At 34.0% G+C, this 14,333-nt stretch overlaps 1 protein-coding gene across 1 annotated transcript; it reads right to left on the bottom strand.

Moving 5' to 3' along the window:
* Nucleotides 1-1,214: 1,214 nt before the first annotated feature.
* On the bottom strand, nt 1,215-6,083 carry LOC140438323 (uncharacterized). The gene is made up of 3 exons (XM_072528005.1): nt 5,705-6,083; nt 5,079-5,341; nt 1,215-3,744 (listed from the first exon to the last, which is right to left on the bottom strand). Exon 3 carries the CDS (start codon nt 3,562-3,564, stop codon nt 2,083-2,085), a length of 1,482 nt encoding a protein of 493 aa, XP_072384106.1. The 5' UTR covers nt 3,565-3,744; nt 5,079-5,341; nt 5,705-6,083; the 3' UTR covers nt 1,215-2,082.
* Nucleotides 6,084-14,333: the final 8,250 nt, after the last annotated feature.

Raw genomic sequence — 14,333 nt, forward strand, 5'->3', positions numbered from 1 at the left:
CCTCTGCTCTATTAGGAGTTGGAACGACTATCTTCCAATCCGACATTCCAGTAAGGGCATCCATGGAACTTAAGACATGTTTATACAAAACACCATGTTTAACTTTAAAATCAGGAAATTTACCTGGTACATTCTGTACATCATACAACATTTTTCGATACCAGTCATCTGGTTGCAAGGAAGATAAATCTAACAAATTAATATCGAACGTTCTAGAGAGTGCATCAGCGACTACTACACCTGCAGCTTTACGATGAATAATCTTATAATCATATTGTGCCAATTTTAAAATCCACCTAGCCAAACGAGGAGATGGGTTCTTCATATTCTGTAACCACACCAAACTACTATGGTCAGTTATGACCGTGAAAGAACGACCCTCAAGAAAATATCTGAAATGTTCAATACCAGTAATTATAGCTAGCAACTCTTTTTCAGTTGTAGTATAATTTTTCTGGACTTTATTTAATTTCTTGCTTGTATAAGCTATAGGGTGTTCTTCTCCATCTACCATTTGATAGAGTACACCTCCAGATGCAGTGTTAGAACAATCTGTCATCAGATAAAAAGGCTTAGTAAAATCTGGGGCTACCATAACAGGAGAATTTGTGAGAGCCTCCTTGATTTTAATGAAAGCTTCATTAGCCTCAGGAGTCCACACAATATTTTGTCCCTTTTTCCGATTTTGAAGTAAATCTGTGATAGGAGACAACAAGGTCGAATAAGACTTAACAAACTTCTTATAATAACCAACCATTCCTAACAATCGACGGACCTGAGTGGTATTTTTAGGCACAGGAAAATCCCGAATCGCTGACATCTTATCAGGATCAGTACGAAGACCCTGAGAATCTACAACATATCCTAAAAACTTAATAGAGTCACGACAAAAGCTGCTTTTATCCAAATTAATAGTCAAATTTGCGTCTTTTAAACGCTGAAACAACTGCTGCAATACAGAGATATGAGTTTCGAAATCAGGAGTAATGACAAGAATGTCATCAAGATAGTATTGACAAAATGGGTCTAAAGCAGGACCTATTACCAAATCCATTAATCGACACATAGTCTGAGGAGCAGACACAAGACCAAAAGGCATTGTAGTGAACTGATACAATCCTTTGCCATTTACTGCAAAGGCAGTAAGCTTTTTACTCTCCTCGCTGAGAGGAATCTGTAAAAACGCCTTCTTTAAGTCGATAGATGAAATAAATTTTGCATTCTGTAATTTACTTAGGATGATATCTATACGAGGTATAGGATAAGCATCTCTGTTCATAGTTATACCGTTAAGTTTACGTCCGTCAAAACAGACACGAAAAGTCCCATCTTTCTTTTTTGTCAGCCACAGAGGGCTACAAAAAGAAGAAGTACTGGGCTCAATAATACCTAACTTAAGCATTTCATCTACCTCCTTTACTAAACTTTCATGCCAGGCTTGAGGCAAGGGATATTGATATTGCCTGAAGGGCTTAGACGAACCAACATCAATGTGATGTTCGATGAGATGAGTTCGACCTAACTGATTTTTCGATGAGATAGAAGAGAATGATGTGATGACACTATTTAACTGCTCTAATTCCTGAGCATTAAGTCGACTCATATCTTTAACAGCATTGACACAAGAGATATTAAAAGAAGACACAGATAAGGAAAATTCAGTAAAATTTAATTCACTATTAAAAGTTTTCAGAAAATCCATACCTAGGATGACTGAATTCTTAACTGAAGGAATAACAAAGAATGTAATCATTCTTTTACAAAAACTAACAGAAATCTCAGTAGTGAATTGAGCTAAAATTGGTTGAATTTGACCATCAGCTGTAGTCACTTGCAAACTTTGATCTATTCCTATATTTACATTTGAATTCTGGAGAAATTCCAGACCTAGAGAACCTAAAATAGAGATATTGGACCCTGTGTCCAGTAAAGCTAAACAAGAATGTCCTAAGATAGATATCTCAAGATATGGACGATTATCCTTGTTTTTTCGAACTAACAATGAGTTTATATCTAAATCAACAAACGACGACAAGAGATTACTTGAAGAAACTACAGAAGAATCACGGTGTTCATGCTCAATTAACGTTGTCCTCTCTTCGGTTGGTATTTGCCGTTCTGTGGTCTTTTGTCTTTCGGTAGAGCGTGAGATGTTTGGCTTGTGGAAGCTTGGGCATCCAGACTCGAGAAACTGGTTCCTTGGTTTTGAGGAGTTTGGACAGTGTTTGTATTCCCTGTATTTTGACGAGGAGTAGGAGCCAGGGCCAACCCACCCCTTCTGTCGTTTCCCGAACAGAATTCACACTCAAATTTACGGACACCTTGACGTCCACAACCATAACAGAACCGAATTCTAGGCTCAGGACATTCGTAATACCCATGTCCTGGCTGACAACAATTCCAACAGGTAAGCTTCGAATTAAAAGAAGAGACATTACCAGACCGAGAATAGTTAGGCCTACCAGAATAGGATGAGTCATTATTTCTGAAATTTCTACTATTACTAGACCGTGAATAATTGGGTCTATCAGAATAAGATGAGTCATTATTTCTGAAATTCTGATGAATAGGGACTCTAGACACGTTGTCAGAAGACCATGACAAAACTTCCTCTAACTTCTTACACTTTTCCGTTAAGTCAGCAATTGAAGAAATATCTGTAAGTGCCAGACTAGAATGATACGAGGGCAACAAATTTTTTCTAATGATCCTTATGATATGTGACTCAGACAAAGGAGTCTCCAACCGTTTACACAAACTAACAATCTCATTTACAAATATAGTTACCTTCTCCTGCGGAGCTTGTTTTCGAGACTTAATTTCATCAAGAAGATTGTCCTCATAGTTATATGGAAGAAAATCTGACCTAAGTTTGGCAACTAACTCTTGCCATGAAGCAAAACTACCTCGGTTATTGAGATACCAAGTGAAGGCTGAATCCTTAAATAAATCGGCAGCAGAAGAGTAACACTCTTCCTCGCTGTTACCACGCGCTATACGCAGACATTCTACCTTCTCTAAGAAACTAACAACATTTTCATTATCTTGACCTGAAAAATGGACACCCCATTTATGAATAGGAGCAGACTTAACGAAGGGAAATGGATTTACTGAAACACTAGCATTATGAGGAGTTGACTGTGCCTGTGGAATCACTTTACAATCAAGTTCACCTTCCAGAATCAGAACCCTGAAATTAAGAGACCTCTTCACTTCCTCCTCTTCCTCTGTTGTAGCTTCTAACAGATGGACTCTAGCTGCAACATGACCTAAGCGAGAAGTATAGCGAGCATAGGCAGTATCACTAGGAGAACCCACAAAAGAACCAATTTTGACCACCAGATCTGCAAGAGTAACCTCTATTTCCGCAATCTCGTCCTTAAAATTAAGATGGGAAGCAGACAGAACAGCATAACTCCGATTTGCTGCCGCTTGCTTTAATGCACCACGCAACACTACCCTTTTCCTTTCCACTGCTGTCAAAGATGGATCGTTTAAGTGCCGGACTCTCAACTCGTACTCTAATTCTGGACCTAACAGATGCTCTACCTTGAAAGCAGACATTTTATACAACTTGGAAATATACCAGAAAATATATGAGGAAAACTATGATAAAATAGGTAAAGTCTAACTTACTCTATGTTTCCAGGTTATTATTATAATTGAATTATTTTACCAGTAATGTTTGCTTGTTTATCCAGTCGTGAACTCAGATGCAAGGTACGGCTACAATCCCTGAGAAACCTAGAAATTTCAAAAAAATGTTACTTCCAGACAGTGGTGAATTATTTTGGTGCTACTCCGGACTTTTATAGTGTTAAGATAGTTAAATTTAAAATATTTAAATAATTTTCCTTTTTAATATATACTTATGTTATTTATTATTAATCCAATATGGATATTTAGTTAATCAAAAACAGCAATTTATTCAGTCTACCCACAATATAGCAAAACAAGGGTACTACGGGTATATTTAATAGAGAATGTAGATAAACTAAATATTGAAATACAAAAACCAATGTTGCAGTTAAGAAACCAAGAGTTAAAGAACACAGCTGAAAATTAAAATACAACACCAAAGGTACACAACCAGAAATTAAAGTGGGAGAAAAAAAAACCAAAGATATAAAGCCAAAAGTACGTGCAAAAAAAGAGGCCCCACGTTGGGCGCCAATTGAAACAACTCAAGTTGCAAACGCAAAAGCGCCAATTGAAACAACTCAAGTTGCAAACGCAAAAGCGCCAATTGAAACAACTCAAGTTGCAAACGCAAAAGCGCCAATTGAAACAACTCAAGTTGCAAACGCAAAAGCGCCAATTGAAACAACTTAAGTTGCAAACGCAAAAGCGCCAATTGAAACCTAAATAAAATTTAGGGGTGGTATATGGAGAAGGAGATGATCAATTAGAGAAGAACTAGCAAAGAAGTTATAATAAAAAGAATGGCTTAGCTCAAAAGAACACAGAGACACAAAACCTCAAGCACGAATTCGGGCTAGCCTCACTACACTAGAATTTGGCTTTGAGATAAGGGGAAAAGAGATCTTTTAACCAAAAGAATACAATATAATAATGCACCGGAAAATCTGGAACTATAAAAGGGGTAAGATAAGAGAATATACGGAGATGCCTAGGAAAATACTAAAATGGGCGCCAGCTAATTTCTGAAGGAAATTAACAAAAAAAAAATGAAGTTATGAACAACAAGGAATAAAGTACTATTGATTTAATACCCTGTAATAATGTTTAAAAAACCGAAAAGACACTATTGACCTTGTTCTGCTATATTATAACTGTAAGCAGGAACTGAAATAAAAGCAAAACTACTTGTAACAAATATATTTATAATATTAACAACTAACAAAACTGATGGTGGAACAAAAGTATGGTCAACAGACTCGGAAAGATATATATATATAATTTTTAAAAACCCTGATACATAAATTTCTTCCCTTCCCTTTTAAAAACCGCTATACAAAAATCATGAACCCCTTCCCTAACAATGAATCTAATTTAATTAATTAATAGCTATTTACCTAACTTTTATAGATGTTACAAAAACTGTAATAAGTACTAACCTTTGGTATATGCATATACAAAGTTGTGAATTACAAGAAAAACCTTAACCCTGAGAAACTAGTTGTTACTGTCTGTCACAACACTACAGCGGTCCTGGATAAGTCCCCTTAAGGCTCTGACGATCCTTGAGGCTCCGAAAAAAAAACGAATGAAGAGGAACGCTGTGGTTCTGGAGACAATCGGTTCCTGGTTTCCAATGGGTTGAATTAGGTGTTTGGTTAAACTAATTCTAGTATTAAACGTTATCCTAATCGGGTGAAATCTACAAAAAATAACATTTAGAGAAACATCAAGGTACCCAAAGATGACTGTCAACACATACTCTTACATCGAATTACCACAACAAACAAACATTTTATTTTATCAGCTGACTGTCATCCTGTCTATTTATTGCGTCTGCGCATTTAAAGAATATCTAGTAAATCAGGCATGAAACTTTTTATACCGAATAGGTATACAAAAAAAACAGAAAAACTAATTAGGTGTCCGATAAATTAACGATCTAGGCTCAAGGCCACATGATACATATGAGAAAACTCGGATTTTACACTTTTAATATTTCAAAAGACAATGAAAATATCAATAAAATGATAGGCCTATAAAACTAAATGATTTAATTGCTCACCTGGTTTTTAAATAATTATTTCAGTAGATTTGGAAGCCGGGTCTTAAATATTCACTTCTATAGATTTGGAAGTCGGTTTTTCAATCAAGATTCTTTATCATCTGTTCTAATTTCTCCCTTGATGTTCGGGGAAAATATTAAATCCAATCCCAGATTTTCTACCCGATTTAAAGACAAAAAAAAAATGCCGATTAAGGCTTGGAGAAATACACCTCTCTGCTTGAGTTGTTGGCCAAAACTGACTTTAGCGAGCGCTTAATACTTGACCTGTAGTTTGCGCATCGCACCGTCTATTGCCCATGAACGTTTCATAAACGGGATTCTGAGGGGTTTTAGGATTTCAATAATAAATTATATTAATTAATTATATGTTAGCAGTTGTGACTGCTACAGCAGGACTTTAATAAATTTCAGTTTTTCTTGATTAAACAATGCAGAAGTAGTATCACAACCACGCATCGCATGCAGGAATAAAATATAATCCAATAGGATTTTCTCAGCAGCCAGATGAGGGTTGTAGAGGCTTTGCGAAAAGTGGGTTTTGCAGTCACAGCGGTACAAATTGCCAATTTTCAACTTGCAATTGAGACCGAACGGTTCGTCTGTACAATAACCAAAATAGTGACATTTGTACAGAACTTGAAGTAAGTACTAAAGGTTAACAGTTTTCGAGTTTTAAGCAAAAAACCGGAAAAAAGCAAAAAAAACCGATTTCTTCTGGTTTTTTAAATGTCGCGTCACGAAATTTTGTCCGCAAACCTCAGATTCAGATTTAGCACCCCAAAACACATATGGAATGCAAAAATCAGAACTTCCCCAAAACTTTCCTACTAGTATAACTTTACAGTACAAATTTACTGAATTATAACTATTACAGATTTTTTGATTATATAACTAAATTTCGAGTATTACGAAAATACATTGTTATTTATATATTTTTTTTTAGAATAAGCTGGAATTACAGTTGGAGTTACACATTAGCTTTGCGATTGTACAACGGCCTTTAAATGTGATACACTTTGACTTGTGGTGGCACCTTTTGACTAGCAGTAATTAATTGGTTACTTGAAATTTGCCGCCTTCATGATATATTTTTTTTTATTTTATTAATAATAGCATCAACCACTTTGGGTTATTAGCTGTACTATGAGAAATACATAGATACTTAAATCTACACAGTATTTTTGATTAATTGCTAGATTTACAATTAGGTAAGCATATTTTACTATTTATAATTAGGATTTGCAAAACATTAATAGTTACAGTTTGTTTAAAACATTAACATCTTTCAGGTTATTAAACATATTAGTAAATTTACAATGTGCTCCTAAGACTGCTTTTATATTGTCAGGTAGTGAGTGTTTTTTTCTTTCACTGATATATTTAGGACACTCTATTAATATATGCGTTACATTAATGTCGCAGTTACATAAGTCACAAATAGGGCGATTTGATTTGAAGATTAGATAGCTCTGAGTTAGTCTGATATGACCTAAACGAAACGGGTTATCTTAACAAACAGCTGGCGATTTAAATCTATCTCGCACCAAGATTTGGTTGAGGGCTTTATGATGTGTAGAGTCGATTGTGAAAGATTCCATTCGTTTTTCCATTCATTTGTCACTTTTTCTTTAAGGAACGATTTGTAGTCGCAAACATACATTAAGTTCACTAACACTGAACAGGCACTGGGTATTGCTTCCCTGGCATGAAAATCTGCTTGTTTGTTTCCTTGAAGTCCAATATGTGATGGAACCCATATAAAGCGTACTTGCTGGATTGCGTTCTTTAGCAAATGTAATTGTTCTTTTATTAAAGTACCTATGGAATTACTTGTATATAACTGTTCTATCGTATGTAATGCACTGAGAGAGTCGGAAATTATGACAGAATTGGGAATTTTTTGGGTACGTATATAAATAAGGGCTTGCAGAATTGAGTATAGTCCTCCAGAGTAAATACTGCAACTGGAAGATAAAACTGTAATTCAAAGTTCTGAGTTATAACTGCTGATCCCACGCCATCAATAGTTTTGGATAAATCAATATAGATGTGACAATAATCTGGGAAAGAAGCAAGTATGTTGAAAAATGATTAAATAATTGTTGCATGAGGGGTCCTAAGCTTATTGTATTTAGAAAGAGTTAGATCACATATTGCAGGGAAAATGTCCAGGGGGAGGTACCTATTTGTCTGATCAAAAAATTTTGGGAACTGGGAAAAGCAAGGATTCGTCCTTTTTTTTTATTTATATATTAAGTTTCTTTGAAACATTCAGCGATAGTGTGATGAAAAGTGGGAAGTGATTTTATCGCACATATGGATGATGCGTATGTTAATGATAAGTATATTTTTCTAAAATTTAGAGGTGGTTCCCCGGTTAAATATTGGAGACTTTTAATGGGGCTAGTACAAAATGCTCCTGTAGTTAATAAGATAGTTTTTTATTAAAAATCATTCCTAAAAATTTAAAGTGTTCCACATAAGTTAAGTTGTTTCCATATAATTAAAGATCTGGATTTGAAGAGTGCCGTTTTTTTTTGAAAATAAAATACATTTGGTTTTGGTTTTAGAAAATCTCACAGCTTTTGACCAGTTTTCAAGGTGATTTATTGCGCATTGTAAGTTTTTCTGTATAGAAAGAATATTTTTTCTCTTGAATATATAACCAAATCATCGGCGTATAATCTCGCTTTAACAAGTTTTGGAAAGTTTCTTAAGATTTTGATAAACGCTACTAAGAATAGGTGTTCTATTTGTTTGATCTTTAGTGCTGGATATTGTATCATTTATCTTAACTTCAAATTGTCTCTTGTTAAGAAAATTATGAATAAAATATAGCATGTTACCTTTAACACCCCAATAACTAAGTGTGCTAAGAATATCGTATCTCCAAGCCATGTCAAAGGTTTTTTTATATCGAAAAAAAAGCAAGACATTCCTGACCAATTGCAAGTGATTCATATATTTCAGACTTCAGGTCTATTAAATTATCTATGGTGGATCTGTTCCTGCGAAAGCCGCTTTGTTCATTGATTATTAATTTATTATTTTCCAAAAACCATCTTAGTCCAAAATTCACCATTTTTTCTAAAATTTTGCACATTGTATTAGTAAGAGAAATTGGCCTACACGAATTAGGATCAGTTCGTGATTTATTTGGTTGAAGTAATGGAATTATTATCGCCTGCGTCCATTTTGTGGGAAACTCATTATTTGTCCAAATTCTGTTGTATGTTTTTTTATTATCTGGTAGATTTTGTAAGAAATTTACAAGAAAGTTGTTATTGCTGGAGTTCATTTCAAATTATTTTGCTAGTAGTTCTGCTATGTCGGTATTAGATGTTACTATCTGTTTATTTTTGCATAGGAATGGAATATTTTTATGTGTATTGCTTCGAGATATTTTTCTAACATTTTCCTATACGGCGATTATAGGCATATTGGTATTACTAGAAGACATAAATTCTTGCCAAGATTGTTTTCTGTTCAGTTGCACTGATTGTTTTCACTCAGCAATTGACTTGCTGGTGAAAGATGTCTTTCACCAGCAAAATGAATTAGTGATATAAACGAATTTAGAAGTTCATCTATGTGATGATTTCCGCTGACTTCTTTTAGGGTATGGCGGTTCTCTAGGATATACTTTCTGAACAAATACCAATCGGCTTTCTTTAGATTCCATTTTGAAATTGGAGTTGTATTAATATCTTCATAATTAATATTAAAAGAGATTTTGATAGCATAATGATCACTTCCATATAAAAACGGGACAAGATTTCTTTCCTCCTCATATTAAGGGCTTATTGTCACTCATTTTCATTACGAACTTCTTTCGTGAAAACTTTTCTCCGACTGTAAAATATTTATTATGTAAAAGCAAAATAAAAAAAAAACAAATATAAAGGAAAGTAAATACTTACAGATTATTTAAACGATACATACTTTCTTTGTCTACTTTTACTACGGATATTAAAATATTTCTAAAATCTCTTTTTAATCCATCGCCGCAAAGAATTTTATTCTTATAGTATCTCCTACATTAGAGAAGGTAGAACGAATAACCAACAGATTGGTGACTTTATTAATGGTAACCAGACGCTTTCATGCAAAAATGTGAGGTATAAAACCAGACATGTTATATTAAATTTATAACATAATGGTAACAACAACTTATGCATCAGAGGTATGTTGGTGAAAAGTGCAACAAAAAAGTTTTATTCTCAAATTTAGTAAGTTACAAAAACTTGAATAAAAACGAAATTTTATATATTATAGGCGACTTTAATGCAAAAATTGGGAAAGGTCGACGAGGTCAAACTGTAGGTCCTTATGTTGTTGGACAACCTAACGATAGAAGACAGATACTGCATGAATTTTGTAAACAAAATGACATGATCATTGCAAATACCAAGTATAAACTACCCAAGCGCCGACAATATACTTGTAACACCTCATTTGATAATAGCAACAACCCTGGGTCGTCAAGGGATCAGATATATTATATACTTGTAAATGAGCGCTTCCGAAATGTCGTCAAAAAAGTCACTACATTTTCAAAAGCAGATATTTGAAATCATCACTAACCCCTTGTAGCCTTATACGCAGCTGACTATATCTGCCTTGTTATGGCAGATGTTAAATTAAGCTTAAAACGAATTCAGTGACAAAATCCAAAAACCAGTGTGCTTAAGTTTTATGCTTAAGATATAAGCATAATTATAAAAATAAAAGATAATTTATTTAGATATTTAATTTAAAGCGCTTTTTCCATATAATTATGGCTTTTCCATGTCAAAGTTTTGTCCAGGTGCATTCCAAGGTATTTAACCTTGTGAAATTTCTTTGTTATTTATTTCGATACTAGGCAATATTTTGCGGCATTTTGTAAAGGTTATATGATTTGAATTAAATTCATTGATCTTTACGTACCATCTCTTTGTTCACTTTTTAATGTACCTAATATGCCTTGAAGAGATTCGGTAGTTGCTGCAGGATTATTATCTGTGACTAACATAGCAGTGTCATCATCGATTGTTGTAGTCATTATATTTTCGTGTTTGTTAGTATGTTGGGCTTGAATGTCAAATATAATAAATGACCCAGAACACTCCCTTAAAGAGACTCCAGCTTCTCCAGTTCGTCTTATAAGGTCATAATCTGAAGCTTTTCTGGCTTTTGATCTATATCTGACCTTTTTTTAAACCATATATTGTCAGATTGGAAGACAAAAATTCACCTCCAAATACCTGGTGAAAACAATATCAAAACTAAAAATATTGCACCAAATATATCAACCGGGACCTATTCCAAGGAGATTCGTTAAGTTCACTGTTGTTTTATCTAACGATGAACCCCCTATCACAGCTATTGAACTCAACTGACACAGGTTTTAGCATCAAAAATAATACTACTGTTGTGGCAAAACTTAATCATCTATTGTATATAAATAATTTAAAACTATTGACTTTTACTCGAAGCCACCTGAATCAGACGCCGAAAACAGTAGAAAATTTCTTTAATGATATTAATATGCATTTCGGTTTTGACAAGTGCCGTGTCTTAAATATAATCAAAGGTTCAGCTCGGCGGATTCGAGATGCAAAATGGTCAGAACATCGAAGCTAAGAGTGAAAAATTGTTTAAGTCACTACACATCTACGCATGTACCGCGCTTAGCTACTCAATTGGTATTGTTAAGTGGACAAAAATGGATATGGAAAATTTTCAGTGAAAGGTACGGACACACCTCACAAAGGCAAAAAAACACCATCCTCGAAGTACAATAAAGAGAATGACATTACCGCGTTATTTAGAATGAGGAGGACCTATGGATCCCTACGGAGGTTGGCAATCATATATATATATATATATATATATATATATATATATATATATATATATATATATATATATATATATATATATATATATATATATATATATATTAGGGATTCTACAGTATTCACTGCCTTCCCTCGCTCAACCGTTTCCATCTCTCTCTGTTGTTCCATTCTCCATCGTTTAGTCCTCTCTTACTCATGGCGTCGTCTACTTCGTTCCTCCAGGATTTTCGGGGTCGTCCTCTTTTCCTCCTTCCTATGGGGCTCCATTCGGTTATTCTTTTTATACATCTGCTGTCGCTAGCTCTTCTTACATGTCCATACCACTTTAGTCTTTTTTGTTCTATATATGTTAGTATGTCTGTTTCTATTGATGTTCTTTGCTTTATTTCGTCATTACTTCTCCTATCCATTCTTGTTACTCTGCAGCATCTTCGCAGGCATTCCATCTCTGTTGCTATTATCTTACTGCTGTTTTTCTTGTTTATGATCCAATTTTCGGCCCCATATGTCATAATACTTCGCACTAATGTTTTATAAATCTGCGTTTTTGTCTTCATATTTAGGTGTCTATCCCACCATACTGAGTTAAGTTGTCGGATTGCTGTTCTTGTTTGTCCTAATCTTTGTGTAATTTCTTCCTCTGTTGTTGCCTTTTTTGTGATTATGAAACCCAGGTATTTGAATTTATCCTTGGCAATCATAATGGCTATTTTTATTTTTGAGCTTGCTGCTCTAAACAAATCAATTGATCTGCATTGATACCAATCACGTAGACTCTTCAACCATGAGTTCTGCCTTCGGCCAACAGATCTTTTTCCTTGAATCTTTACCTGTATGATGAGTCTCAAAATTTCATATTTTGGTCCTCTCATCACGTGGCCTAGGTATTTCTAGAATATGAGTCAGCAATTAAAAAACATATTACTAATTTAAGAACATATTTTCAGGTACAGGCTGAGACATCTACTCTACATCGCGCGACTTGTGCAGTAGATGATACAACACCGGTCAAACTGAGAAAACCAGAAATGCGCATAAACCATCTTACTAAGGACGAAAAAATGCGCACCTGTATAGGTAAACCTTTGCACGGACGACATCCCAATGAGGTCAGTCAAGACCATGTTGATATTGTTTGATATTGCTTCAATGTATCTGACCTGGAAGTATAGATTGGTAAGATAGTATCTCAATAGATCTGAAAAAGTCGCAATGGAATAGGCCATAAGACCACCTTTCTAAATATATCTATTTAAGGTAGGATCTTAAAAGCGCATACAGAAAATAAGGAAAGTGAGTTTTTATTTTAGATAGTAGCTCCTCATGCCATACTTTATCAAATGCTTGTGAGACATCTAAAAAGGCTGCAGGGCACCATTCTTTCCTTTCAGTTGCATCTCTTGCTACTTTGGCAACTCTATATACCTGCTCAATTATTCCATGTTGTTGCCTGAATCCAAACTGATAGTCCGGTATTAATATTTTGTCTGTCGATTATAGAATTCATTCTATCTTTTTATTTATCCTTTCAAATATCTTAAAGATAATGGAAATAATACTGATTGAACAATAGGATGATAGTTCGTATGGGTCTTTATTTGGTTTCGAGATTAGAATAATTTGTACCATTTTCCATAAAAAGGAAAAGTAAATTTTTGCAAATGTTTCCCGATATTAAATCATACCCTGGAGCTTTTTTAATATTGAAATGTTGAACTTAATCTTTAATTTCATTCATTTTGATATTTTCTATAGGAGGTGACATCTGGTAGGGTGCATCTAAGTTCTTTTTCACCCATTGAGAAACTTCTGAAGTAAGGTTAAAAAATTTGACAGAGATGATTAGCGGATGCTTTTACTTTATCTTCATCGGCCTTGACCCAATCACCATCTTCATTTCCAATGGGACAATCATGCTAAATCTGATGTTTAAGTTTCCTATAGAGTTTCAAAATATAAGTTACTATAATATAAGTACCAAAAACTAAATAAAGTTACACTATTAAAATAAAAAAACGTTATGTTTTGACTCACAAACAAATATTCTAAAATATGAAGGTATTTACTAACAGCGATGGTTAAATGTTGATAATGGATCTTTAAGGAAGTGTGAACTCTCGATGTTCACTCTTCAACAAAACTCTATATAATGTATACTGGGTATTTGAGAATGAATCAAAGGTTTTAGATAAATATCCAGCTATCTTCTTCTTCTTCTTACGATGCCTATCCGTTCCGGATGTTGCTTAATATCTTTAAAATCATATCCTCTTCTACTTCTATCTCCATCTGTTCTGTTCTATTGTCTTTGAACAGTTCATTGATGTATTCTGTCCATCTCTTTTATTTGTCGTTAGTATTCAACACAAGTTTCCCATTTGCATCTTTCAATATTTTCGGTTCCCTTGTTCTATTGTTGTGAGTTAATTCTTTAATTTTTATGTGTGTTAAAACTATCATGTCTTTTCTGGTATTCTTCTATTTCTGTGCATTGTTCTTTTAACCATTGTTCTTTCTCTTAATTCTGTATTTTATTTTTTATCCACTTTTTTGTACATCTGATTATCTTTGTTTTTATATTGACGTCTTTCTTCCATTCAATCTAAAATTTATTCCTCCTGCGTCATCCATTGCTTCTTTTTATATCTGGTTGTTATTAGAATTTCTTTTTGACTTTTATCTACTTCTGTCTTTATTAATAACTATTTTTTATCCGTATCAGTATTTTGTAGAATTTGTTCTTTAACGTTCATTAATCCGTAGTTTATTTCATCTGCCAGGCG

The sequence above is a fragment of the Diabrotica undecimpunctata genome, chromosome 4 (genome assembly GCF_040954645.1).
Source record: "Diabrotica undecimpunctata isolate CICGRU chromosome 4, icDiaUnde3, whole genome shotgun sequence".
In the NCBI taxonomy this organism is placed as follows: domain Eukaryota; kingdom Metazoa; phylum Arthropoda; class Insecta; order Coleoptera; family Chrysomelidae; genus Diabrotica; species Diabrotica undecimpunctata.

Bases quoted from the DNA above. Each gene is read 5' to 3' on its own strand.
- LOC140438323 (XM_072528005.1), bottom strand. From the start codon at position 3,564: ATGTCTGCTTTCAAGGTAGAGCATCTGTTAGGTCCAGAATTAGAGTAC.